The sequence below is a fragment of the Wolffia australiana genome, chromosome 1 (genome assembly GCF_029677425.1).
Source record: "Wolffia australiana isolate 7733 chromosome 1, ASM2967742v1".
NCBI classification, from domain to species: Eukaryota; Viridiplantae; Streptophyta; class Magnoliopsida; order Alismatales; family Araceae; genus Wolffia; species Wolffia australiana.
This window is the reverse complement of record NC_135835.1, coordinates 2,829,710-2,855,737: the sequence shown is the minus strand read 5'-3', so window position 1 is coordinate 2,855,737 and position 26,028 is coordinate 2,829,710. Positions and strand designations below refer to the sequence as shown.

The following is a 26,028-nucleotide window of genomic DNA, read 5'->3' as shown; positions in this document are numbered from 1 at the left end:
GAGAGAGTACGAGAGAGGGAGAACGTGAAAGAGTGCACGCGAGAGAGAGAACAAAAATGAGAGAGATAAGGAGAGAGAATTTGAGCACAAGAGAGAGAGATTAAGCGAGAGTGAGAGGATGAGAGAGAGCTAGAGGGAGAAAGAGAGAGCACGACAGAGAGAGATAACAAGCGAGAGAGAGAGCAAGAGAGAGAGAACATGCAATTGAGAGAGAGAATGAGAGGGAGACCTATAGAGGGAGAGGGAGAGAGAAAGAGAGAGAGCCAGAGGGAGAGAAAGAGAGCCCGAGAGAGAGAAAATGAGAGAACAAGAGAGAGCCAAAGGGGAGAGAGATAGAGAGGAAAAGGGAGAGAATGAGAGCACTAGAGCGATAGAGAGAAATGAGAGCAATAGAGAGAGAGAGAGAGAACAAGCAAGATAGAGAAAAAAGGGAGAGAGTGAGAAAGAGAGAGAACAGTTCGAATAAAATACGATCAATTTTGATTTTTCAAAATAAATCAATCAAAAATATAGATTGAATTCGATCTATGACCTTGTTCAATCGAACTATTCAAATTGTTTGGTTTGAATATCATTTTGATCAACTGAAACATTCGATCAAAATTAGATCGATTCAATTTGATCTGAATCCCAATCCCTACCATTAGTCACCTCCTTTTATTTTTATTTTGCATAGACTCGTGACAAATGACATGACGAATGATGTTTGTCGTTCCCTACTTCTATGTCCTCCATTGTTTGGGGTAATCCACTCTCGGCCGTTGACATGACAACAGTTGAAGTGGACAATGGCTAAGTAGAAAATTAATTTTTTTTTACAATGGAAAACTACTTACGAATACCAGAGCATTATCTAGATAGTTTTAAGAGAAGATGGAAACTCCAAATGGTTCAAAGAAATGTTTGAATTAAGACCAATTGAGGTTTTTCTTCTTGGAATCAACAGACACTTATTAGCAATAACATGAAATTTAAAGGTGTGTAATATCACTTTATTATTCTCAATCATTGTATTGGAGGTGAGTTGATTTCTATGGTAATTATTTTAAAATGCGCCAGAGAAATATTGATTTAAAAAAGTACCTAACAATTGGGGCTTCTCAACCACCATTGCATGTTCTCCCCAGCCAATCAACCTTAGCCACTACTGCCTCTCTTCGCCATTTTTGCTAAATGTTCGCCTTCCCTGCAGCCTCTTCCAATGGCTTTGTTTCATTTGCCGCGACAGATGGCTGTTTGTCGTTGCTACCGCCCTCTCTCAATGGGCTCTTCGTCCATGACTAACGGAGGTTCACCAGTGTTGCTTCCCTCTCACAACATCCTCTTCTAGTGGCCTGTTTGTTTTCCTCCATGACAAATGGCTTTTCACCGCCATTGTTGCCCTCTCCTAGCAGCCTCTTCGAGCAACTTGTTCGTTGCCACTAACGCTGCCATTTGTTTCCCTCTCCCAGCCACCTCTTCCTAGGGGGTGTTCACTACCACCTCTTCCACTTGTTTGCCACAACTGCCGACTTCAAGCTCAATCTCCCAAATTCCTATTGAGACTAGAGGCTCTCTGGGAAAGTACACATGAATATTTTACTTTCATGGTTTGTGTTGGGCTCTTGGGGCTACAGTTTTGATGTATGAAAACTTATTTTAATTAGCGGAAGCATTTTATCATTTCATAAATGATATATAAAACATGTAATAGAATGAGTACCTTTTGGGAAACTTTTTCTACCCTTGACTTGCTTCTATGGAGAATTTCTTCAAGCTGATCAATTGCTCGGCCTTTAGCGATATCCATGTGACTAGAAGGTTGTTGGATCTCCTCTTCTTGCTCAACAGTCCTTGAAGATCTTCTGATTCTTCTCACCATCGTAGAGGCTAGCGGAATGAGTGGAGAAACTAGAGAAAAAAGAAAGGGGGAGGGCACCCAAATTTGGCTTGCCTGGGCGCCTAAAAGGGGTGCCCTCCCCTTATTTATACTCACTTAAGATTTTTCTTTAAAACCCTCGAAATAAAGTAAATCTTCCAAGATCCTTCTTAAACTCATGCATGTGACCCTCTAGGCCCATATATTATGGTAAATAACGTTAAGGCCCAATAACATTTATTTACCAACTTTTTAAATTAACTATATCAATATATATATTAATTAATAGATGATCCATTTAACCTAATTAATTGGTTAAGTTTCTAGCCCCTGGAGTGTCAAGTTACACCTTGTGCTCTAGAAGATTTGAGTAGTATTTTAACTCTTTATGGAACCTTCTCTGTCATCGGTTACCGTACATTTATAATCCTTTATCCGCGCTACACTCCCGTATGACTTAGGGTATAGTTAATCGTCAAACCTTAATCCGTCATTACATTAGGAATGATGCGTAACAGGGAACATTTTAGAACATCTTATACAATTTCCTCTCTACCATGGCCTGAGATTTGGATGCATCTTCTTCCTTTAGTCAATCTCCTCTTATATTAAGGGTGGATGATCCGTCTTGACCAAATAATCATATCCATGGATTTCCTTCTATATTCGAGCTAAAACTTGATTGAATCACATGATTAGAGACTCGTAAGTCGTAGTCAAAATATAATCGTCCATCCATGAGATTCCCTTGGTGTCTCAGGTCAACGGATCACTTATACATCCATGACATGAACCAAATTGATTGACATTTAGGTATAATATCATTCAAGGATTCATACAAATCAATTCAGTGAACTCTTTCCCCAAAAGAATGCTCATTGTTCCTTAGTGTCTCCACACTAATGGTCACGTGATCAACCATACTTTGCATTTAAGTAGGATCAAACAATGCTTTTCTATCGGGACAATTCGATGCCCATCTTGATAATCCATCGAATATGAGTATTTAGAATATATATTCAAAGACTAGTGATCATCGTATCACGATCTCATCATAACTCACTAAGTCATTGTATGTATTCATGGAGTCCGTTATAAACTTTACACTCGAATAATAATGAACTAAGATCATATTCAATGAACTTAATCAAAACATCGCGGTGTGATTTGGCTTGATGGCCACATATTATCCATCAATCCGATTATTTTTCACAATGCCAATACCTTTTGCATAAGGGACATAGCTATGTGATAATGTTCTACGGTTACTATGGCATTTTAAAATAAATATAGGTTTTTTAAAGACAATGTAAAGAAATTTGGTACAAAGTATGGCAATTATCGGGGTCGATAGATTGAGGTGAACAATAGCATAGAGATTCTCTAGGATGCTCGATCTTACGAAGGCACCTAGTGTTTTCAAGTAAGGCGCTCAATTGATGCAATACAAATGACCTAAGTATATCAGATTGTTTTGATATCCGATATCGGTTCCCAGTATCAGATATCGAAACAAAAAAAAAAACTGAAAAAAGGAGGAATACTGATGGCGACCATGACAACGCACCAGTACAGGCCGTGCCTCCACTTTCACATGAGACGTCCCGCGTCATGACACATCGCCAATGCCAACTTCAGAACCGTTTGTTGGTGTGACACGTCGATACGTCGCCAACGTCGTTTAATATTAGAATTTTTAATTAACAGTTATCTTATTCTCTCTTTCCTCCAAGGCCTATACATAGGCCAATGTTGCAAGAAAAACTTGGTGGATTTCTTTTGGAATTAAACTTTCTTCTTCTAAAGGAAGTTTGCCCTAGCCGTCTTCCCTTCCGAGCCGCCACCGCTACCTCTTGTTACCGTCGCCGCCTCTTGCCACCGCCGCCGCCTCTTGCTGCCACCGCTGCCTCTTGCTGCCACCGCCGCCTCTTGCCGCCACCGCCGTCGCCTGGAGAGAAGACCACTTGCCCTCCTGTGCCCGCGCGTGCACATCCACCTGCCCACGTCCGTCGTGCGCACAGCTGCCGTCGCGCGCACAGCCGTCCGTCTGCGCCCGCTGTGCACATGACCGCCCGCGCCGCGCGCACACGGCTGCCCTCCCGCGCTCGCTCGCGCCGCGCACCACGACTGCCCTCCCGCGCCCGCCGCGCGCACGGCTGCTTGCCACGACCGCCGCGCACACGGCCGCTTGCACGCGCACCGAGCGCCGCTTCCTGCCCTCTCTGCTGCCATTTGCAACCGCTAGCACCGTCGCCCACTGCTTGGCCATTGCGTGCAACCGCCTACCCCAAGTCGGCCATGCAACCACTCGTCACCGTGCATACCGTTTAGGTTTTAGTGCACTACCCCGAGCCCTAAAGGGGCGACTCCCCCTTGACCCCCATGCCAACTGACCACACAGTTGGATTCGCAAAACCCTGTCGAAGCACACGTCACTCGCCTCCGCCAATGACGCGTCGAGAATTACCCGCACCGCCACGGCGCACTGCTCTAGTGCAGAGGTAAATTCTATCCTCTTTGGTGTCGGTGTTCTTCATCGAGTGTTTCTCGATTGTTTTTCCACCGCCGTCGGATTATCTGATTTGGATTTTGAATCTTCTAGTGATTAGTTGATTAGGACTTTGAATCTTCTAGTGATTGACTGCTCGATTTATTGAAATTATTACTTTGTTTTCACCACAGTGGTTGTAAGACAGTACTCCTGCCCTCAAACAAGGAAAGGGGCTGCACCATTAGTATTTACACCGGACTTAAATCTTCGAATTTGATCGTGTGAATTGTGGACTGATTTATCCCACCCTACACTAGATAGTCTTTCCTACATGGTCTCCCCTAGTCATCCTGCATCAAATACATCTGGATTACGGATATTATAACAGATAGCGTACCAATCGGTTATTGTTATCTGATGACAGATAACAAATACAAAATTACAGATAACGAATGGAAGCCAAACAAAACAGCTTCCAATTTTGTTATCTGACATCCATTTTCATATTCATTATCTGAACAGTAACACCCTATTCACAAGTAACTTGTTAGTGACTTCCCTCCTTTCCATTGCAATATACAATTTTTTTAAAAAAAACACATATTCAGCCATGGTTAATATTTCTACATAAAAACAAGCGATCCAACAATATTTCCTTCACACTTATCTAGGTTGTTATTTGTCTCCTTTTATCGTAATATACATATTAAAAATGAGAAATAGATATTCGGTCTTTGGTATTATTCCCACATAAAAAATAAGTGATCCAACAATATTTCCTTCACAAATCCGTTGTTATTGCTTCTACAATACACCTTTTATATCCTATGTTGCTATCCAAAGGGAGGGGAGAGAGACAGAAGCCTTGATTGCAGCCATCGAATGAGGCAGGCAGCTGAGATCAAACGGCGATGAGACGATGACAACGGATGACGAGGAAATGCTTGCTCATCAGTTCAACATAGCCACAGAATAAATAGCGTTCATCTCCAATCATCGATCATGTGGGACGGATGATCAGCTTCATCAAGAGGATATATTCAAAGATTTCAGTGGCTTGACCACCTGCCACATAAGCCATGTTGATTATTATGTACCACGCTTCATATAAGTTCTTTGGATAAAAATAAAAGCGGTTCTAGGATATAAAAATTCTTTTCCCATGAGGGTGCGTTCCCTAGTGATCACAATAAGGAGTTTGGTCGTCTCTTCATTCGTCATCGGTTCACGCCTCTATGGGGAGGGATGATTATGTTGGTTGTCCCGTTGCCATCATTTGTCTGCAACCCATATGATGATGACACACTCGTCCACGTCAATCATTTTCCTATCGATGACAGATGACGGATGAAACAGGACGAAGAGCTTGGTAGGCGCTGCCTACTCATCCTATTCCGTCCGACAATGCAATGATCTGAACAGTCCAGTTTGAAGTTCAGCCATCTTCTCCCACTCTCGGACAACGCTTTGAGAAGGATGGACCGGGATTGATAATGTTTCAGTCCAGTCATCGGTTATATTGCTTGTCATTTTGTTTTGTTCCAATCAAACCAATCAAAGGGGTTTATACCAAATGGATGACAGAGAATTAGACTAAATAGGCAGCGTTGTGATGACGAAGCAGAAGAAAACAGGAGCCGGAAGGGGGTTTCTATCTGTCTTTGTGTCAAGGTCAGGATGGATGACTGATGACAGATTGGCTTCCACCGATACATTTATCATCTATCCACAATAATTCTGAGGGTTCGTACTCGTCGACCCTCCAGTCAACATCAACAAGCCAATTTGGATGACGGACTATACAACTAACCCAATTTAGATGACGGACGTAGACGATGACGGATCAATGCATATCTCCGTCATAACCATCCATCGTTTCCGTCACATTTTGCTTGAAAATCGGCAACGTCATTGACCCACGTTGCCGATAACCACACAATTGACCGAATTTGGATGAGAGAAGTTGACGGTGACGGATCAACGTCCGTCTCCGTCACAATCAACCATCGTTTCCGCTACATTTTGGTTGAAAATCGTCAACGTCATCGACCCACGTTGCCGATAACCACACAATTAACTGAGTTTGGATGATAGAAGTTGACGATGATGGATCAGCGCCCGTCTCCGTCACAATCAACCATCATTTCCGCTATATTTTGCTTGAAAATCGTCAACGTCATCGACACACGTCTCAGATAACCACACAATTGACCTAATTTGGATGAGAGAAGTTGACGATGACAGATCAACGTCCGTCTCCGTCACAATCAACCATCGTTTCCGCTACATTTTGCTTGAAAATCATCAACGTCATCAACCCACGTTGCCGATAACCACACACAATTGACCGAATTTGGATGACGGAAGTTGGACGGTGATAGATCAACGCCAACCTCCGCCAAAATCAACCATCGTTTCACCTAAATTTTCCCAGAAAACAGTCAACGTCATCGACCCACGTTGCCGATAACCACACACAATTGACTGAATATGGATGACGAAAGTTAGACGGTGACGGGTCAACGCCAACCTCCGCCACAATCAACCATCGTTTCACCTAAATTTTCCCAGAAAACAGTCAACGTCATCGACCCACGTTGCCGATAACCACACACAATTGACTGAATATGGATGACGAAAGTTAGATGGTGACGGGTCAACGCCAACCTCCGCCACAATCAACCATCGTTTCACCTAAATTTTCCCAGAAAACAGTCAACGTCATCGACCCACGTTGCCGATAACCACACACAATTGACTGAATTTGGATGACGTAAGTTAGACGGTGACGGATCAACGCCAATCTCCGTCACAATCAACCATCGCTTCAGCTAAAATTTCCCCAGAAAACAGTCAACGTCATCGACCCATGCTGCCGATAACCACACACAATTGACTGAATATGGATGACGAAAGTTAGATGGTGACGGGTCAACGCCAACCTCCGCCACAATCAACCATCGTTTCACCTAAATTTTCCCAGAAAACAGTCAACGTCATCGACCCATGCTGCCGATAACCACACACAATTGACTGAATTTGGATGACGTAAGTTAGACGGTGACGGATCAACGCCAATCTCCGTCACAATCAACCATCGCTTCAGCTAAAATTTCCCCAGAAAACAGTCAACGTCATCGACCTCCGTGACAGCACAAGGGAGACGACGTTGACGTCAACGACGGCTCAATCTCCAGCGACTTCTCACACTCATCATCTAAGAACGAACAGCAAAAAGAGAGAGAGTAGCAGAGACGAACAGAGAATCGTTACCTGAGAAGATGGGGAGAGAGGTTGCTTCTCGGAGGCAGGAGAATTCCACTCGCCAGAGTCAAGATCATCGCTGAGATGCTGAACCTTGTTCCCCTGCGCGTCCGTCTCCCTGTTCAAGAACGAGTCCGAGTAGACTCTGCTCAGCGTGGACTTGGACCCAGAAACCCAGTCCTTGACGGCCCCAGAGATGAACTTTCTCCGCAGAATACTCCAATTGCTCTCCCCCCCTCGCACCGCCCTGGAAAAAATCTCATAATCAGAGTCATAATCGCTCACCTTCCTCTCCCCAGCAGCGCTAGAACCAGTAGAAGAAGCAGCATCTTCCTCGGAGAAGGCCCCCCAGAACTCCCCCGGCTCGTCGCCTTCATGAACAGTGACAATGGCGCCGTGGAGGTTCTCGTAGCGGACGACCTGGCAAGCCGCGGCCTTGGCGTCCTTCGCCATGACCGGCTCGCAGAGCTTCCCGATCCAGACGAAGATGGTCGACGGGGTGTGAACCAAGAACGCCCCGCGCGAGTCCAGCGCCCGAGCCGACGCCTCGCGCTCCGATTTGGGCACCAGATGAAGGGGATCGTAGGCGGAGTGGGGGCGCATTCTCTGAACCCTAGCGCCCGAATTGGGGCTCGCGGGGATCTCGTTCACCCTCTTCTGGCACTCCAGCAGCTGGCAAGCGAAACCCACGTTCGGATTCGCGATCCCCCTCGCGGCCTTCACCAGCCTGAACGCGTCGTCGAAGCTCTGCCCTTTCCTCCACATCACGTAGGCGATCACCAGGGAGATGGAGCGGGAGACCCCCTGGTAGCAGTGCACGAAGACCCTCCCCCCCTGCTCGCGTACCTCCTCGAAGTAGTCGAACACGTCGTAGAGCACGCTGGTGATGTCCTCCGAGGGGCTGTCGGTGAGCCAGAGCGTCTTGTAGACGAGCTCGGGCTTGAAGTACTCGGCGCTGGAACCGCCCACGCAGTTGAGGATGTGGGTGATGGCGTTCTTGCGGAGGATTTCGCGGTCGCGGGCGACGGCGTCGCCGCCGACGTAGATGTGGTCGGCGACTTTGGAGCACTCCTTGTCGAAGCGGGAGAAGCGGGAGGAGAGGTGGGGTTTGGAGTCGGGTTCGTCGTCCGAGCCGGGGATGGACCAGGGTTCGAAGATCGGGCGCGAGACTTGGAGCGGGGGGAGGGAGGATCGGGGCCGGGGGTTCAGCGAGGGTGGGAACCGCTGGAACCGGCTCTTGGATCGCTGGCCGTCGCCGTTGCGTCGCGATTCCGGGGAATTGCTCCGAGCCGGCGACCAGGACGCCGATCGGCAGAGGGATTTGTGCGATCCCGGCTTGGAATCGACCGGCGCGTCTGGATTTTCCCCCATTCTTGCGGATTTCTTGATCAAGATCGCCGATTTTCCTCCGAGATCATCGCCGGAACGCGCGGAGATTGACAGTCTTCTGATCGAGAATCGTCGATTGAAGAACGAGCCGAGGAGAGGCTGGAGAAGACGGATTTCTTGATCAAAATCGCCGATTTTCCTCCGAGATCACCGTCGGAACGCGCGGAGATTGAAAATTTTCGGATCGGGAATCGTCGACTGAAGAACGAGCGGAGGAGAGGCTGGAGAAGACGAACTGTGCTGGGCTTTTGATGAGGGGTAGTATAAATTTGTGTGAGAGAAGTAACCGACGGTCGGGATCGGGCGAGGCCGCAATCGGACGGTGGAGATCGGTCGGGGGAGAAGTTGGATGATCCGGCGGCGGCGCCCGCAGGCTGGTCAAAGTCTCTGTTCTATCTCTTTTTTTTGTCGTTATCTGGAGCGGCTGTTAAGGTTGACGGCGTCGGTCGGCAGGGTTACGTGGCTGCATGTGGTTGGTCGCGGTGGGGCCCAATAACGGCAGTGTTAGTCGTGGGGCGTGGGACCCGCAGGGAGATAGATATTTGCGGCAATAAATCGTAGTTGTTCAAATATATATAATTGGCTGTTACAAAAAAAATTATATATCCCTCCGACGACTTTGACTTTTTAAAGAACTGGATTTTCTTTTTTCGTAATAGTTTAAAGAACTGAATTGCGAGAAAAAATATCGGGAAGAACTGAATGACTGTAGATTTACTTAATCATTGAGTGTTACAGGAAAAAAATATATCCCCCTGGCGACTTTGACTTTTTAAAGAACTGATTTTCTTTTTTTTGGAATTGTTTAAAGAACTAAATTACAGGAAAAAATATCTGGAACCCATGGGTGGGACAGTAGATTTACTTAATCACCAAAATTAATTAGCTATCAAATTCCATAGATTTTTGTTCTACTGACCGCTCTTGGTCCCACCATTTGAAGGGACAGGCATGTGGCATCATGTCACGACATTATTGTCAACCTTGGTTCCGGGATCCGAACTTCATTTATTATTCTATGTTATTTTCCCTCTCCTACATGGCCCCTGTAAATAGGCAACTAGTATAAAGAGCTATTTGTTGAATTTCAGATATTGGTTTTCTTCTCAGAAATTGCCCTAAGATTTCCTCTCTGCCGCCACCAGTGCTTGTCACTCTGTGCATGCTGCCAATTGCCATGTCTGTCATTCACCGCGTACTTCGCTCGCCACCGCGTAGTTCCTCCAACCCTGTTTCTCCACGTTTTTATCCACTGATCTTCGGATTTAGTACAATAGATTAGTAGAGTAAATTTGCATCTTCCAGAAGACATTGTTCAGCATTTTTGATTTGGAGCTTTGTTTTTCTCATGTGAAGTGTAGGACTAAGGAAAGGGGCTGCATCATCCTTGTTTTGTTTGGATTCAACAGTTTGAATCAACTGTCTGGACTTGTCTCTTATTTATCCAACACTAGGTTTCCTTCAAATGTCCCATCCTGTGTTTTTCATGGAATCTGAGAAGAGAGAGAGAGAGAGAGAGAGAGAGAGAGAGAGAGAGAGAGAGAGATGAGAGATGAGAAACAAAAGTGATGAAGAAGAGACGAGGAAAGAGAGAGGGAGATAAGAAGAGACGAAGAAAGATAGACAAACAAGCGAGAGAGAGAAAAGTAGAAAGAAGAGAGATAAGAAGAGACGGATGCTCCGTAGATTACGCAAAGTGTGGTTTGAAAAGTCTAACCACACCACACAGTTATAGTGCAACCGGCCACGGCTCGTGATCAGACTATCCCCATTGTTATTCAGATTCTAAAGTTCAAAAGCAAACTGTGGGCAGATGATTCATCCTTTCTGGGTGATCTTGACATTTTAAATATTTCTAAGATTTTTTTTTTGAAATTTTGAACTGTGATCACATGCCCATGCTGTGGTCACCAACGAGGACTTCCCAGGCGGTCACCCATCCTGGTACTGCTCTCGCCCAAGCATGTTTAACTTCTGAGTTCTAATGGGATCTGGTACACTAGTTTGCTGATAAATATTTCTAAGATTATACAAGACGGATTCAATGAACATTCTTAGTTTGCATCACTGGCAGGGATTATCACTACAGCAGGAATGTGAAGAGGAGAAATAGAAAGTGGTTTTTAGTAGATGAGAAGGGGGAGACTTAAAACTTACTATTGAACAAAGCAGGATCCAGGGCCAATTGGCGGTTTGCGGGCCAAAGAGTTGGTCACTGGAGCTGCTGCAACGCCCCGTCGGTTGAGCAAGCACCTGAAGTACTCCAACCTTGGCAGCACGATTGCATTCAGATCCCCACCAGTGGTAGCAGCCCTTGGGCTCCACAGCCGCTCTATATAATAGAAAGATGATGATCATAATTAAATGCCTAAACCCCTTACTGTAAACACGGCTCCTGTCAAGATGATAAAAACACTTGTAGTGCAGGGATTTGCAGGGATTAAAGGCAATCGCAGCGGCCATATAGTTTACCTGCCGCAGCGGCAGCGCGCGGCCATATAGTTTGTTGGATATCTGATGTGTCAGCCGTCTCGCCCCACATGCAAACTTCTCCTCCAATTACGAGCTCTTGCTGGGAAGGGTCCACTATTCCCTCAAGCGGTTCGCTAATGTAGAAATCCTCCCACGGCACGTCGAGATGATCAAGATACCACTGCCCTTGGTTACTCATGATACACCGTAGCCCTTTGGCAACAACCTTTGGGCAAACTCCAGGGCCCCACCTGAAAAAAAATGTTATGCATAAATTAAATAAAGACTGACATTACACAGCAAAATACTTGTTTGCCTCTAAATGACTAACCAGTTGTGCACGACAGTCTGAGGATGAAGCTTATCACCAAAAATGTTGAAAGTCTCCTCCCTGAGAAAACGCCAGAAAATTTTTCCTTTCAGGGAATGTGTTCCAGAAGGCTAATTACTCAAGGTAAGCTCACAAATGTAAGTACCAGTTAACAGGTGTACGGTTCTGTGCAGCTGCAATCTGTTGGGCTCTCAAAACAAAGTATTGATATCCATCCTTCTCAGTCATGTTCTTATTTTCAAGCCTGCATAGATAATAACTAGGGTTGTATGAAGAAATTCATATAATTAAAACCATCTTTTTTCTATTCATATTTTTTTAGATGAGAATGAGTGACCAAAGTTTTTAAGTGCCCATTAGCACCATAGACAGGTTCCAAAGTTAAACGATGAACATTCTAACAGACAGAAACATACTTCTGATTACATCATCCGTACTTTTCAGCATAACCTTGGTAATCATTTGTATTTGAATGGCCAGTCCATACAAATCACACACAAGTTATATTCTTTGTTTGTTGAAAGCCCATTTTATGCAATATTTCTCAGTTAAAATACTGCTTATCATGGAATGATGAGGTTTCCACGTCGATGCCTGTTTTCTTCCTGAAAATGCTTGGCATGATCACCTATAAAGTGGTGGTGGATAGCAGGGGATATGAGCAGTTTTATAGCAGAGGATGAAGCAGCTGATTTGGAATGAGGCAGCTACGTCCACCAGGTTTACTCTATTGTTGAGCCAGCACCCAGTCATTTATCAACTACATTATTCAGGCCTACACATCAGATTCCAGTGAAGCATGGACCACTCATTGGGATGGGTCCTCTCTACACTACTTATAACGAGTCAAATGGTGATTGGGAAATTCTTAAGTAAACAGTTGTTCTCCCACTGGCTGTTGTGTATTGCAGGGAGGACATATTATTTTTGTGGGAGAGGAAGCACTTTGTGGTCATCAACCTTAGAACTCATAATTGATATTGAGCAACATATCTTGCCTTGTCCCAATTTATTTGGTTCTCCCAGTTCCCTTTTGTTGGGTTTCACTCCTTAGTAGACAATATTGTATTGCGATTATCAGGTAGCTCTTTCCATTGCACCAAATCTTGTGTTTCATGAATGGTCCAGAAATATTCCATTTTTTGCATCTTTGTGAGAAGGTTCAGTGCCTATGAAATATACCTACTAGTATCTCATGATAAAAGTCTCTTGCCAATCTCTTCACCAAGGCAGTCCAGGGCCACCACATAGTATTATTGTGCTCCACGTTCGTGGTGTATGCTCTATTGTAACGCCCCAAAGCATGCGGTATGCCTGCGCAAAGGCCTGAGTGCTAACTGTGCAAGGTATGTCTACTTTGCGTGGGCTGAAGATAGGAAGTTGAGTTTGTTGCTTAGATACCACACGCATCATGGATGGTGACGCTCATCCCTGATCTTTGAAGCCAATGCCCACATGTTGCTCGTGCTCACCGACACACATGCGCGACAAATCAGGGCAGGCCGCACCCGCAGGTTGCAAGTGCTGCACGCGTTGACCGCTGAGGACACGCGCATGTGGGCGGTTTCACCCGCATGTGCACGAGGCGGGTACGATGTGTGCGCAGACTGCAGCTGCCTGCTCCGCAAACTATGGGTACTCCTTGCTTAGGGGCAGGGCTGTATCTCGCCAGGAGACTAAGGCATGGCATGTGGAGCGTCGAGACGGTTGCGGGGCGCTGGACATATCCCCATGGGTAGCGCTGCGGTGCACAGGCGCCAAGTCATAGGGTGCCCAGCACAGCGGCGCCAATGAAGACCAAAGCGGTAGAGGTGCCAACGCAGGTGCTGGTGGCGCTTGGAGCATCAAAGCTGGGTACCGAACACAGGGGTGTTGCATGAAAACATCTGGGCCTGAGGTACGATTGACCAATGGATGCACGGAGGGCCATGGCCCATAGGCATGTGGCGCCCATCTAGGGGGCATGCTCATAGCGGCAGTGCCCGCAGGCACGCGGACGGCACTGTGGGCCTCACGGCACAAGAGCGCCACTACCCAACGGTGTGAGCTGCAACCCATCTCTGTATTTCTGTATTGGCCTTATGCCTTGTAATGGCTACAACCTCTGGTGTAATTCTACTCATGATAATAAAACGCCCTGATATTCTGCAAAGAGCCTGTTACGATCTTGTAACTCACAATACGATCTTGAAATTCAAATAGTCTTTATAGTTCTCAACAAGGTAAGGTCCACAGGCCAGCAGGCCGACCTAGGGAAGATAGAAGAAGATAGAGGGATAGATGAGGGAGAGGGTGGAGGGATTGACACGCCCGAGCAAGCGGAATGGACACGCCTGGACTCGTTCCGATGGCCGTCTCGCGCAGGGCTGGTCGTCTGCAACGAGAAGGGGCAGCGATGGCCTTCGAAAAGGGGAAATGCACGAAGCACCTACGATGTCAAAAAGCCCCTTCCACCTCCTTGTCGTCCAGTTGAAATAGGCGTCCTTAGTGGGCCGCCCGTGTGGACCTGGGCCTGCGTTCATAGATACGATGGTGTATCGTATCAGAGCCTAGCCCTACTTCTCTCTTTAAACCCCAAGCAATCGTAAGCATTCCAAAGAGATTTCCACTGCACAAGTGAAGGGTGCTCAATGTTCATGGCCAGGCGTTGAGGCCGGGGCATGTTCCATCCGAGCATTGTTCTTAGCTCTGGATTTTACCGTGTGACATTTATACTGGGGGGGATTTTCTCATATAAATCATTTGTGACCTTTGGTTGGCATATACTTATTATCTCTGCCTCTTTATCTTTTCCTCAGTATTTACTGTTTCTCAATAATTTTTATTCATGGAAATTTTTGAATTTCTTTGTAAACATAACTATCCTGTATTCTAGTTATTAACAAACAAAGGGATCTATGGAACATAATTTTAATAAATCATGTCATGATTCTTGGGATGAAAAATAGATGGCATGACAAAAGCAAAAGTCAATTAAACCGTCACATACCATTGTTTCACGTGTATGGTTGAGCTCCAACATTCTGAAAACCATTAGACAATTAACTATTTAATGTATCAAACATATGCATATTAGCATAGATCCATTGTGTTCCTCAACAAAGTTAGACAGAATCAACCAAAATATCTCCTCTTGAACATTAAAAATTCAGATAAAATTGCCAACTGGAAAGAAGCAGAGATTAAAATAACAGCAAGACCCACGAACATATTCAACATATAAGTAATAAATAACAAAAAATCAGAGAACATATGATATAATATTTCCTAATTTAGACATTTGAAAAAAGAGAGTGTATAATGGACTGAATGTAATCTTTAGGATCAAAGAATTTATTTAACAGGGAAATAACTTCAATGTTCATGGTACATATTTTTAAATGTATCAAATCTCTTTGTCAAATGGGAAAAACCTAATCTTGTTAATTTTTTCAGTTCCTCTTGCATTTAAGGAAACGACAGATTGAGAGAAAGAGCAAAAGTATTAAACTGAATAAAAATCCTGTGAAAGTATCAGTATACAACCAAAATCCAACCATAGACTTTGTTAATTTCAAGTAAACTGTCTGAATTTCTTAAAGTTCATTCAAATGCAGGAGTCCCAGGCATTTAATGCACAGTTCCCAAAATCCTGAGAACTGGACTTCAGAGATAGATTGGGAATGGACCCAATGGGTGTGGGTCAAGGACAAGAACGTAAAATTTACTACCCCTGCATCCCGTGTCCTTCCTGAGAGGAAGCCAATGGGAAAACCCCTGGGGAAAGGGAGTGAGCAAAGGCTTTCTACTCTCTGGCCGGCCCTCGTGTCTACAGAAGGGTTTCATCTTTGCATGCAGAGCAGGGCATTTTGGTCAATCAATGTGCCAAGACCAAGAGCTCATTTTAGCAGGAGCCTCTCCTTGGTTGATTCTCTTCTCTCTGATAAGGACATGTATGGCTGTTTGCCCTGCTCTTCTTCTTTTTCTTTCATTGATTAGCGTAGTTGGTCAAGATTCAGCCGTGATACCAATGTCTACTGTCACGATCTATGCCCTCTGTAAGCCCACTAGGGGCATTCTCGTCTTCCACTTCCCTTTAAATATGTAGCCCTCCTCATTGGAGGGCAGGACATGAAGTTACAATTTAGTGTTTCTCTTTGGTAGCCACTATCTCACTCCATGACGTCCACTCCGTCAGGCCTCTTTCCCTCTGGAGATACCCACTCTGCCACTCCTCTGTTGCCCTCCCCCCCATCGGCATCGTCCATCCCACCAAGGTCACCTCTCTCCTTTTCCTTCGTGATATGTTACCCGGGGAGGATCATATCATCTACTTACAAGAGGAAGAGATTAAAAAAAAGAAGCAAACATCAGAGGGAACTGAAGAAGAGAATAGATAAACAAGTACAACAACTTGTGACAGTTCAAGAAAATGCAACTGACTCCTGAAATGGGAAGTATAAATGGACCACAATGGCAAAGGTGGGCGATATTGCGAGGTAAACAGTTTTCACTGAAGAATGGGAGCTCCATTCGGCTCGGGATTCTGCGGGCATTCTGTGACTGGGAGTCAGAGTCGCCCTATTGATAGCGCTGCAAGTGCTCATACTTGGACTTGAATAAGGTTGGGATCAAGCTGTGAGTAATCTGTTACAATCCTGAATGATCCAGATAGAGCAAGAGGTTGAATATGAAAACACCTGGATATTGCAATTAATGACTAGTCTTCAAGAGATGAATTTGTCGCAAAATAGAATGAACCAACACAATTTCCTTATTTGTGGAAAGGCGTACGAGAAAAGTAGAAATCAAGAACTGTACATGGAGAGTGAAGTCAAATTGGCGCTACTTAATGAGATGAAGTTGAGATCCTGGCGCATCGACCTTTCCGTGTCTCAAGCTGTGAGCTAGGAGAATCTCCCACTTCAATAAAGCCCACTGCCTTTTCTTGAAAAAGAATGTCCAATGGATCCGTCCTCCCCTTCAACCTTTATGTATAGGCTCTGAGCTCCCTCACCTTTATTTTTTAAACCACATGTGTCTGCCATTCCGCACATGTGAGGTAATGGTGTCTTCTCTTTATATTATGATAGGTTCTCAAACATGTATCATCATTTGGATTTTTTGGATCATTCAATGCAGAATCAGATTCCAGAATTTGCCCCTTCTAACTTTCTCTGGGGTTTGGGTTGATATCAAGGTGCTCTTCCATCCTGCAAAAGTTGGATGATGAGTCATAAGTTTATAGTAAAATGCTCTTATGATCAATTCTAGGGTTTTCAAAATGATGATACATCTTCACTGCTGAATATATTGTTGCATCTACACTCCACAACCTGGCTAAATCTACTCTAAACATATCTTTTTGCTTTGCATTCCTCGACATGCTCTACACTCCACAACCAAGGTTGCTGATATGCTTCCCTTGGTATCAAGAAGAATTCTTTGATTTATAAATTATCAAGAATGTAGTTCTACTGATCCAAAATGGTTATAAAAAGTTCGCAAAATAAGCAAGACAGATCAAGATACTAGAGATGGAATACAGAAGAATAAAGACGTGCTACACTGGTCTTTGGCCCACTGGCGAAGGAGGATCTCCGATGGCCCCTAAATTTCCACTTTCCTTTTGTGAACTGTACGATGGTCTTGGCAACATATTCGACCAAGAAGATGTAACTGGGTAGACTTGATTTTCCCCTGGGTTAGCCCCAGATAATTGCATTTGATCCTTCTCCGAACTCAGCTTTGCTGACTTGGGCAGAACCAAGTGCATTTCAACATTTAATAAGTTTGGCCAGAAGAAATTAGCCCAACCTAGCTAACCTGGTTAAGTTATGTGCCAACTACATGTTGAAATGCATGGGTGAAACACTGCAACACTGCAATGCATGGGTGAAACACTCTAGAGACATGAGACAACATAGGAGGGCAACAGCAATGGCTCAACACAACACAAGAAGATGGAAGAGGCAGCAAGGCAATGACAATGATGGTGACGTAGTGTAGTGATTTGTGACAACAAATACTGCTGGCTGCATTGGAGAGGATGGCAGAATGTACTACAACATTGGCGGGCTGAACAATGGTATCAGCTATGTTCAATGGGCTGGACATACGCAATCAACGGCTCAGATTCCATGTAAATCATAGAAATTACACTAGAGAGAGAATACCCATGGATTGACAACCAAAGTGAGGGTGAGAGCAAAATGAGCTCAGGCCAAATGGTCTAAACCCGTACATTTCACATAATCTTGTCGAACAACATCCTGCCTGAGAGAAAAGTATCCCCCCAGGTATTAGATATATCTTTGAGCACAGTTGCTAAGCGCTTGAATCTTAATATGGCATTCAAAGCAGGTTTCAGGTTCAAAGCCCAAAAGCAACATACTGAGCTTGGGTCATGAATAAGCCATCTATCAACTATATCCTGCCTAAGAGAAAAAAAAACACATTTGTATCAGCTATAGCTTTCACCACAGTTGTTAAGTCCTTGAATATAACACACAATATTAACATTGATTATGTTTCCATGTAAAATGCTTCTTTATCTGACCTGTATTTACTTCGTCACCTCCCAAGTGAAAGAGCTCAAAAGGAAAAATGTTGTGCATATCTGTGAAAGAAAATGAGAAAAAAATAAGATGAAGACTCTCATATAAAATGCAATATCAAAGTTATGCATAAATGGTACAACAGAGATCATAGGAAGATAAAAGACACCAATTATAAAAGAACAAGGAGAAAATTTTAGTGCTGTGGCAAGCATATTGATCATCATACTTTTGCTTTGTTGTATTTTGGTAATGTATAAATGATAATTAATAATGTCCCTAATTACTTTCTCTGAGAGGATAAAATCATAGTGAAATTTCAGAGAACACAACGCCATATGAAAATTTGATGCACTAGTTTTGGTAACAACTAAAACACAGTAAAGTTGTGTAGGATCAATAATTTCTTGATTTCAATAAAAGGGAAGAGATATACATGTTGATCTGAGTATTACATGTCTTTATTTTCTCTCTCTTGTTAGCCCATTAAGGGCCCTCTCTAGTCAGCCCATTAGGGCTTCCTGTAAAACCCTGTAATCTCTTTCATTTGCTATCAAGAATTGTTCTTTTCTTGTTTACATGGTATCAGAGCCCTAACCCTAACCCTAATCTGGGTTTCCTGGGCTCGACCTTGCGCTCCGATCTTCGGCGGTTCTCACGACCGCCTGATCTCGCGCTCCGGTCTCTCGCCGTCTCGCTCTGGGCCTCCCAGGCGCTCGCCGTTCTGACATCCGCGTCCCAGCGTCTCCGCTCGCGCTGCCGCGCGCTGCGCCGCTCGCGCTCGCGCCGCCCCCGGCGCCGTCCGGCCCGCGCTGCCTGCTCGCGCCCGCCCGGCTGGCGCCGCTCGGCTCGCGCCGCTCGGCCCGCCGCGCCCGCGCGCCGCCTCGCTCGCGCCGTCCGCCCGCGCCGCTCGCGCTGCCCGCTCAAGGCCGCCGCGCCGCTCCGCGCGCCGCCGGCTGCTCGCGCTCCGCCCGGCTCGCTCGCGCCGTCCGGCCGCCGCCCGGCTGCCCGCGCCGCCCGCTGCCCTGCTCGCGCTGCCCCGCTCGCGCTGGGCTGCTCAGGCCGCCCGCTCGGCTCGCGCCGTCCCGGCCGCTGCGCTGCTCGGCTCGCTGCTCGCGCCGTCCCGGCGCCGCCTCGGCTCGCGCCGTCCGGCCCGCCGCCTGCTCGCGCTGCCCCGCTCGCTGCTCGCGCTGCGCCCCGCTCAAGGCCGCCTCGGCTCGCGCTGCCCGGCCGCGCGCTCGCGCTGCCGTCCGGCCGCGCCGCCTCGGCTCGCGCTGCCCGGCCGCGCCGCCTCGGCTCGCGCTCCGGCCAACGCCGCCTCGGCTCGCGCTCCCGGCCAGCGCCGCCTCGGCTCGCGCCGCCCGGCGACCGACGCCCGGCGCTGGCCCCGCGACTCCGTGCCCGCGCTCGCGCCCAGCGCCCGACGCCCGCGCGCCGCGCCCCGGCGCCGCGGCGTCCAGCGCCCGCCGTCCAGCACCCCGCTCACCGCCCCGGCGCCCGACGCCTCGGCGCCTGCAGTCCCGGCTTCGTTGTTCCGGCGCCTGACTGTGGTCTACTCTGCTTTCATCGCAGCGAACCCGGTTGAAGCCCAGACCTCTACTGTTACGCCAGACTCGACGCGGTATCTACGCCACATGCATCTGCGGTGCCTCTCGAGCCCGAATTGGTCGTCCTCCTCTGGACCATCCTCTTTGCCTCGGATGCCTCCGGATGGTATGTTTACTGGATTCAATCTCCTGCAATGGCGCCAGTACGTCCAGATAACTTTAAAAGGGCGTCTCATGCGCCATCTTCTAGAAGACGGACCTTCCCGGACCGATCCCAAGTATTATGACTGGCTGGACGTTGAGGGGGTAGTTCATCGTTGGCTCTTGGACAGTATTTCACCTAGTGTTAAAGGTGAATTCATGTCTCTAGAGTCGGCTCGGGCGGTCTGGGAAGCAGCACTTGAGAGCCACTCCAAGAAGCACAACATTGCGACTCTGTACGAATTGGTACATCGGGCCGCTAACCTGCGTCAAGGGGACCGGTCTATCATGGAGTACAGTACGGAGCTCATTTCGTTGTGGAATGAAATTGACTACTACATGCCGCCCGACCCCCATTCGGTGGACCGCCAATATACTCTTCAACTTCGGGTTTTCCAGTTTCTTATGGGACTGAACCCGGAATATGAAGTTGTACGGGCTCAGCTTATTCATCGAGAGACTGGTCCTACCTTCAAGGATGCGCTCCACAGTGTGCGGGTTGAAGAATCCCGCTTTCAGCAGGCCCAGAACTCGGCTTCGGCACTTGTAGCTCATTCCTCTTTGTCTGCACGCCCATCGTCGACTCCACCACCCGGCTCTTTGCCACGTGGTCCGACGGCTCAGACGGAGGATTCTCCAAAGGGTGATCCTTCGCTGTTTTGCAATTACTGCAAGAAGCGAGGTCACTCTAAGGAGACGTGCTACAAGCTTCAACGGAAACGCGCACAACCGAGCAACCTTGCTGCAGCCGCCTCGTCCGTGCCCCCCCCAGGTCAAGTGCCTATGCTGTACGGTCTTCTCCCGACTAGTGCCTCGCCCGCTAGCTTCACTCCGGAAGAGATGGAGCGTCTACGCCGCTTGCTTGATCCTCCAGTCGTGGGCTCATGCTCCTTGGCCCACGAGGTATGTCCACCAGTCTTCCCACACCTACATCCTCCTGGCCATTCTTTTCCTCTTCCACTTGGCTTCTTGATTCCGGTGCCGCCGCCCACATGACCCCAAATCCTCGAGCCTTTCAAACTTATGCACCCGTTTCTGGCTCCTCCAAAGTTAAAACAGCCTCCGGCGATCTTCTCACCGTGGCGGGTATTGGTCGTGTGGCCCTTTCCTCTTCTATGCATCTATCTAAAGTTCTTCATGTTCCTCGCCTTACTCATCATCTTCTCTCCCTATCTAGCCTTGTTCGCGACTTGAAACAAGACCTTACCTTCTCTCCTAATTCATGTTTTTATCGTGATAAGGTGTCGGGAGGACGATTTCCATTGCTGAGGAGCGTGAGAGGCTCGAACGTGTTCGTCCTTGTTCGAGTTCTCTTGCTTTTGCTGCTGCGGCAGTTTCCCTTTCGGCTTCCCACGAGCGTTTGTGGCTTCTTCATCGACGTCTCGGCCATCCTTCTTTTGCTACTCTTTATCGTCTCTTTCCTAAACTCTTTCAAGGCCATTCTGTGGACCGTTTTGTTTGTACTGCTTGTCGAATTGCCAAACATCATCGTACCACGTATCCTATCTCGTCTTCTCCTTCTTGACCCCATTCTCCCTTATTCACACCGATGTGTGGGGCCTTCCCTATTCATAGTACTTCCGGTTCTCGGTGGTTATGCATCTTTATTGACGACGTTACTCGATTCACGTGGGCATATTTCTTGAAGAACAAATCGGAGATATCTCGTGTCATTCCTCAATTTTACTCCCTTATCCAAACTCAATTCTCTATATCCATTCGTCGCTTCCGCTCCGACAATGCTAAAGACTACGTTAACACCACGTTAAGCACCTTCTTCCAAGACAAAGGCATTATCCATGAAACTTCTTGTCCCTATACACCACAGCAAAATGGCGTTGCCGAAAGAAAATTCCGTCACATCTTTGAAATGACTCGGAGCCTTCTCTTCCATATGCATGTGCCCAAGTATTTTTGGGGAAGCCGCTCCACCGCCATCCATCTTCTTAATCGCCTTCCATCTCGAGTGCTTGACTACTCCACTCCCATTGACCGTCTTCAGCATTCCTTTCCAACTCTCTCTCTCCGAACTCATCTTACTCCTCGTGTATTTGGATGTGTATGCTATGCGCCCAACCACCAACTTGGTCGTGATAAACTGGATCCCCGTGCTATCAAGTGTGTGTTTGTTGGCTATTCTTCCACCCAAAAAGGCTATTTATGCTATCATCCACCCTCTCGTCGGTTCGTCGTCACCAAAGATGCCACGTTTGATGAATTGCTTCCCTACTATTCCTCCTCCTCTCCTGAACCCTCATCGTCCCCATCTCCCTCCGATCCACTCGAATTCCTCATCCTCGTCCCTCTTCACCGGCCCCGCCCGACGTGTCTCCGCCTGTTGCTCCTCCAGCAATTGTGCCTCCCGACCCGCCTCCGGCCGCCGTCTCAGTCCCTCCTGTGGAGCCTCCTCCAGTATCTGCTCCTGCGCTCGACCCTTCTGCTGCACCTTCTTCGATTCCTCCGCTCCCTATCCGTCGCTGCCCGCCTGAAAAATGCTATGGTATTACCCTTGCTCGTCGCAAGCCTCGGCTTCCTTCTTCGTCTCCTGCTGCCCCGTCTACCTCAACCTCCACCCCTCCTGCCACCTCCTCATTAGCCGTGCTGCCCTCTTCCCGTTCCTCTCCCCTCTATCCGTTGGCGGAATCTATCTCCTCTCATCGCCTCTCACCCTCTTATCATGCCCTTCTCACCTCCCTTGATGCCACTTCCCTTCCCAAGACGGTGGACATTGCCCTTTCATTTCCGCATTGGCGTCAGGCCATGGCGGAAGAACTTCAGGCTCTTGCTCACAATGAAACGTGGGATCTGGTTCCTCTACCGGCCGGGAAGCATCTCATGGGTAGCCGTTGGGTGTATGCTATGAAGCATAATTCTGACGGTTCTATTGAGCGCCACAAAGCCCGGGTTGTGGCACAAGGGTTCACTCAGAAACATGGCATTGATTATCAGGAGACCTTTGCTCCCGTCGCCAAGCTGAATACTGTGCGGATCTTATTGGCCCTTGCTGCGGATCGGGGCTGGATTTTGCAACAATATGATGTGAAGAATGCTTTTCTGCATGGAGAGTTGACTGAGGAGATCTACATGGCATTACCTCCTGGCTACACTTCCTTAGTGCCATCGTCTCCGCAGTCTGTTGTCTGTCGCCTGAAGAAAGCATTATATGGCTTGAAGCAATCTCTCGTGCCTGGTTTGGTCGTTTCACGACGGCCATGCAGCGTCGTGGATACCGTCGGTGTAATGGTGATCACACCTTTTCTACCGCCATTCCACGTCAGGGAGTCGCTATTCTTCTTGTGTACGTGGATGACATCATTATTACGGGTGATGATACGGCGACCATTACTGAGCTGGCTATGTATCTCTCGGAATTTGCTATTCGCCATCTTGGCCCGTTGAGGTACTTTCTTGGCATAGAGGTGGCCTATTCTTCCAGCGGATCTTTATTTGTCGAGAAAGTATACGGTGGACCTTCTCTGTGAGCTTGGAAAGGAGGACGCCAAGCCTGCTTCGACACCGATTGATGCGAACCATCGACTTGGTGCCGATGCGGATGAGGAGCTTGCTGAGCCTGGCCTATATAGAAGACTTGTGGGAAAACTGCTTTATCTCACCCACACTCGCCCGGACATTGCATATTCAGTGGGTGTTCTGAGTCAGCTCATGCAGACTCCTCGCATGAGCCATTTTCATGCTGCTCATCGTCTCCTCCGTTTCCTGAAGGGCACCATTGGCCGTGGATTATTGTTTCGTCCCCATACCGGCCTGCGTCTTGAAGTCTACACCGATGCAGATTATGCCGGCTCTGTGGTTGATCGTCGGTCCACATCTGGGTATTGCACCTTCTTGGGCGGCAATCTGATTACTTGGAGGAGCAAGAAGCAGAAAGTGGTCTCTCGATCGAGTGCTGAAGCGGAGTTCCGTGCCCTTGCGCATGGTCTGTGTGAAGCACTTTGGATTACCCAGCTTCTTCGTGAGCTACGGTGTCCAGTTCCCTCTCCTGTCCAGCTGTTCTACGACAACAAATCGGCGATTAGCATTGCTCATGACCCCGTTCAGCATGACCGTACAAAGCACATCGAGATCGATCGCCATTTCATCAAAGAGAAGCTTGAATTGGGAGATTTTTGCACGCCTTATGTTCCGTCCGCTGAACAGCTTGCAGATATCTTCACCAAAGGGCTTCATGCCCCTAGGTTTGAGGAGCTCTGTTCCAAGCTGGGTGTGGATAACATCCACGCTCCAGCTTGAGGGGGAGTGTTGATCTGAGTATTACATGTCTTTATTTTCTCTCTCTTGTTAGCCCATTAAGGGCCCTCTCTAGTCAGCCCATTAGGGCTTCCTATAAAACCCTGTAATCTCTTTCATTTGCTATCAAGAATTGTTCTTTTCTTGTTTACAATACATAAGAGAGAATGAATTGAAGAATAGAGACAGAGAAAGAGAGAAAGAAGGCTGAATTAGGCAGAGTGCACATATGCCTTCAAAACTATAAAAACTTGCTATGATTAGTGAAAATTTAAGACTACAGTGTCAATCTTAATGATTCTGAGATTTCTCCTGCGCTCAAAGGCTATTGTATCCCTCTCCTTGAGAAATGGTTGTTGGGTCAAGAGCTCATCGTTAGCTTGGATCTTCAATTTGAGGATATGAAGATTATGCTTTTTAAAAAATAAAGAGGGAAGATCACCCAAAATTGGTGATCAACCCAAAATTGATATTAATGTACATGATCGTGGCAAATGCAAGAGCGGCAATTGTGGCTGTTTTTCTATCCTTCACTTCCCACTGGACCGGTAGGATATACATGTCTCCACACCATGAAATACCACATCCAAAGCACCGCGAGAATCCCTTAGCGCCCTCTGCCTGCACCCCCACGAAGTGATCTACAGCATGCTTCGACTGACATCACATCCACCCCAGTGAGCTTCTGCGATCTCCAAATGGCCTGCTCAAAAGAACATGCATAAAACATGTGAGAAACATCTTCCTCTCCTTGGGCGCACATGGGACATGATGCTGATGTGTCTGGGATCATGCACTTTCGGAGGGTCATAATTTGTCTCCTAAGTAACAGCCATCTAAAAATCCGCACCTTTAACAGAACTCTATGCTTCCATAACCATTGGCATGTATGGATGATGGTCTCAGCTTGTGTCGGAACCTCCTTGATCGTCTTGTAAACTTCCCTAACTGAAAACGATGAACCCTTCCATACCCAACTATCTCGGATTCCGAAGGTGGGCTGCAAAGGGAGTATAGTCTATTCCGAAGGTGGGCTGAAAAAGAGTGGGTCCATGTGTCATCCCAACATTTTTTCACCGAAGCTGGAAGATTCCATGCCATCGCAAATAGGCAAGGAAAAATCTCCGGTATCTTGCCTCAGTTGTACCAATCATCTGCCCAGTATCTAAAACAAGCTCCATCCTCTAGTCTGGGTTTAAAACACGCTTGAATTTGCACAAAAATCTGTCCCAAGCCCTGGCAAAAAGTGGATGCCCCTATGATTGGGGTCAATTGCAGTTCCCAACTCAAACCTGCACCATACCTATCCCTTAGGACTCTCGTGACCATGTCACTTCTGGTCCCATAATATTGCCCACCCATTTTGTCAACAATTCTTTGTTCATACATTGCAGATGTCGAATTTCCAGTCCGCCGTGGTCCATTGGTCAACAGACCACCTATAGCAGCTATGTCACTCTTATGTCAGGGCAGGCCCATTCCATAAGAAGCGCCTCATCACGGCTTTCAAATGTTGACCTACCCCCTTGGACATTTTAAAGATGGAGAGTTAAAATAATGGTATTGCAGAGAGTATCGATCTCAATAATACCGATCGACTAGCTTGTGTCAGCACACAGCTCTGCCATCCCTCCAATCGCCTCTCCACCATCTGGGTCGCAGGCTCCCAGTTCGTGCTTGACGTCCGCCCC

The 26,028-nt window shown here is 47.1% G+C and overlaps 2 protein-coding genes across 2 annotated transcripts in view; both read right to left on the bottom strand.

The window, feature by feature from the left end:
• Positions 1 to 5,062: 5,062 nt before the first annotated feature.
• On the bottom strand, positions 5,063 to 9,250 carry MKP1 (mitogen-activated protein kinase phosphatase 1). Its single transcript, XM_078573328.1, has 2 exons — positions 7,623 to 9,250; positions 5,063 to 5,414 (listed from the first exon to the last, which is right to left on the bottom strand). Exons 1-2 carry the CDS (start codon positions 8,982 to 8,984, stop codon positions 5,376 to 5,378), a joined length of 1,401 nt encoding a protein of 466 aa, XP_078429454.1. The 5' UTR covers positions 8,985 to 9,250; the 3' UTR covers positions 5,063 to 5,375.
• A 1,755-nt stretch (positions 9,251 to 11,005) lies between these two features.
• Positions 11,006 to 26,028, bottom strand: part of HEXO1 (beta-hexosaminidase 1) — a 29,878-nt gene continuing 14,855 nt past the window's right edge. Inside the window, exons 10-15 of the mRNA XM_078573326.1 lie at positions 18,344 to 18,403; positions 14,795 to 14,828; positions 11,951 to 12,049; positions 11,806 to 11,865; positions 11,475 to 11,725; positions 11,006 to 11,334 (exon numbers count right to left, since the gene is read on the bottom strand). Coding sequence (XP_078429452.1) covers positions 11,159 to 11,334; positions 11,475 to 11,725; positions 11,806 to 11,865; positions 11,951 to 12,049; positions 14,795 to 14,828; positions 18,344 to 18,403 — 680 coding nt within the window. The 3' untranslated portion in view covers positions 11,006 to 11,158. The remainder of the gene's footprint in view (positions 11,335 to 11,474; positions 11,726 to 11,805; positions 11,866 to 11,950; positions 12,050 to 14,794; positions 14,829 to 18,343; positions 18,404 to 26,028) is intronic.

What these genes read in the sequence shown, in the direction of transcription:
- MKP1 (XM_078573328.1), bottom strand. Translation starts at nt 8,984, where the DNA reads ATGGGGGAAAATCCAGACGCGCCGGTCGATTCCAAGCCGGGATCGCAC. An exon ending in CTCTCTCCCCATCTTCTCAG is followed by an intron (nt 5,415 to 7,622) that starts GTAACGATTCTC and finishes CTTATGTGGCAG; the next exon opens with GTGGTCAAGCCACTGAAATC.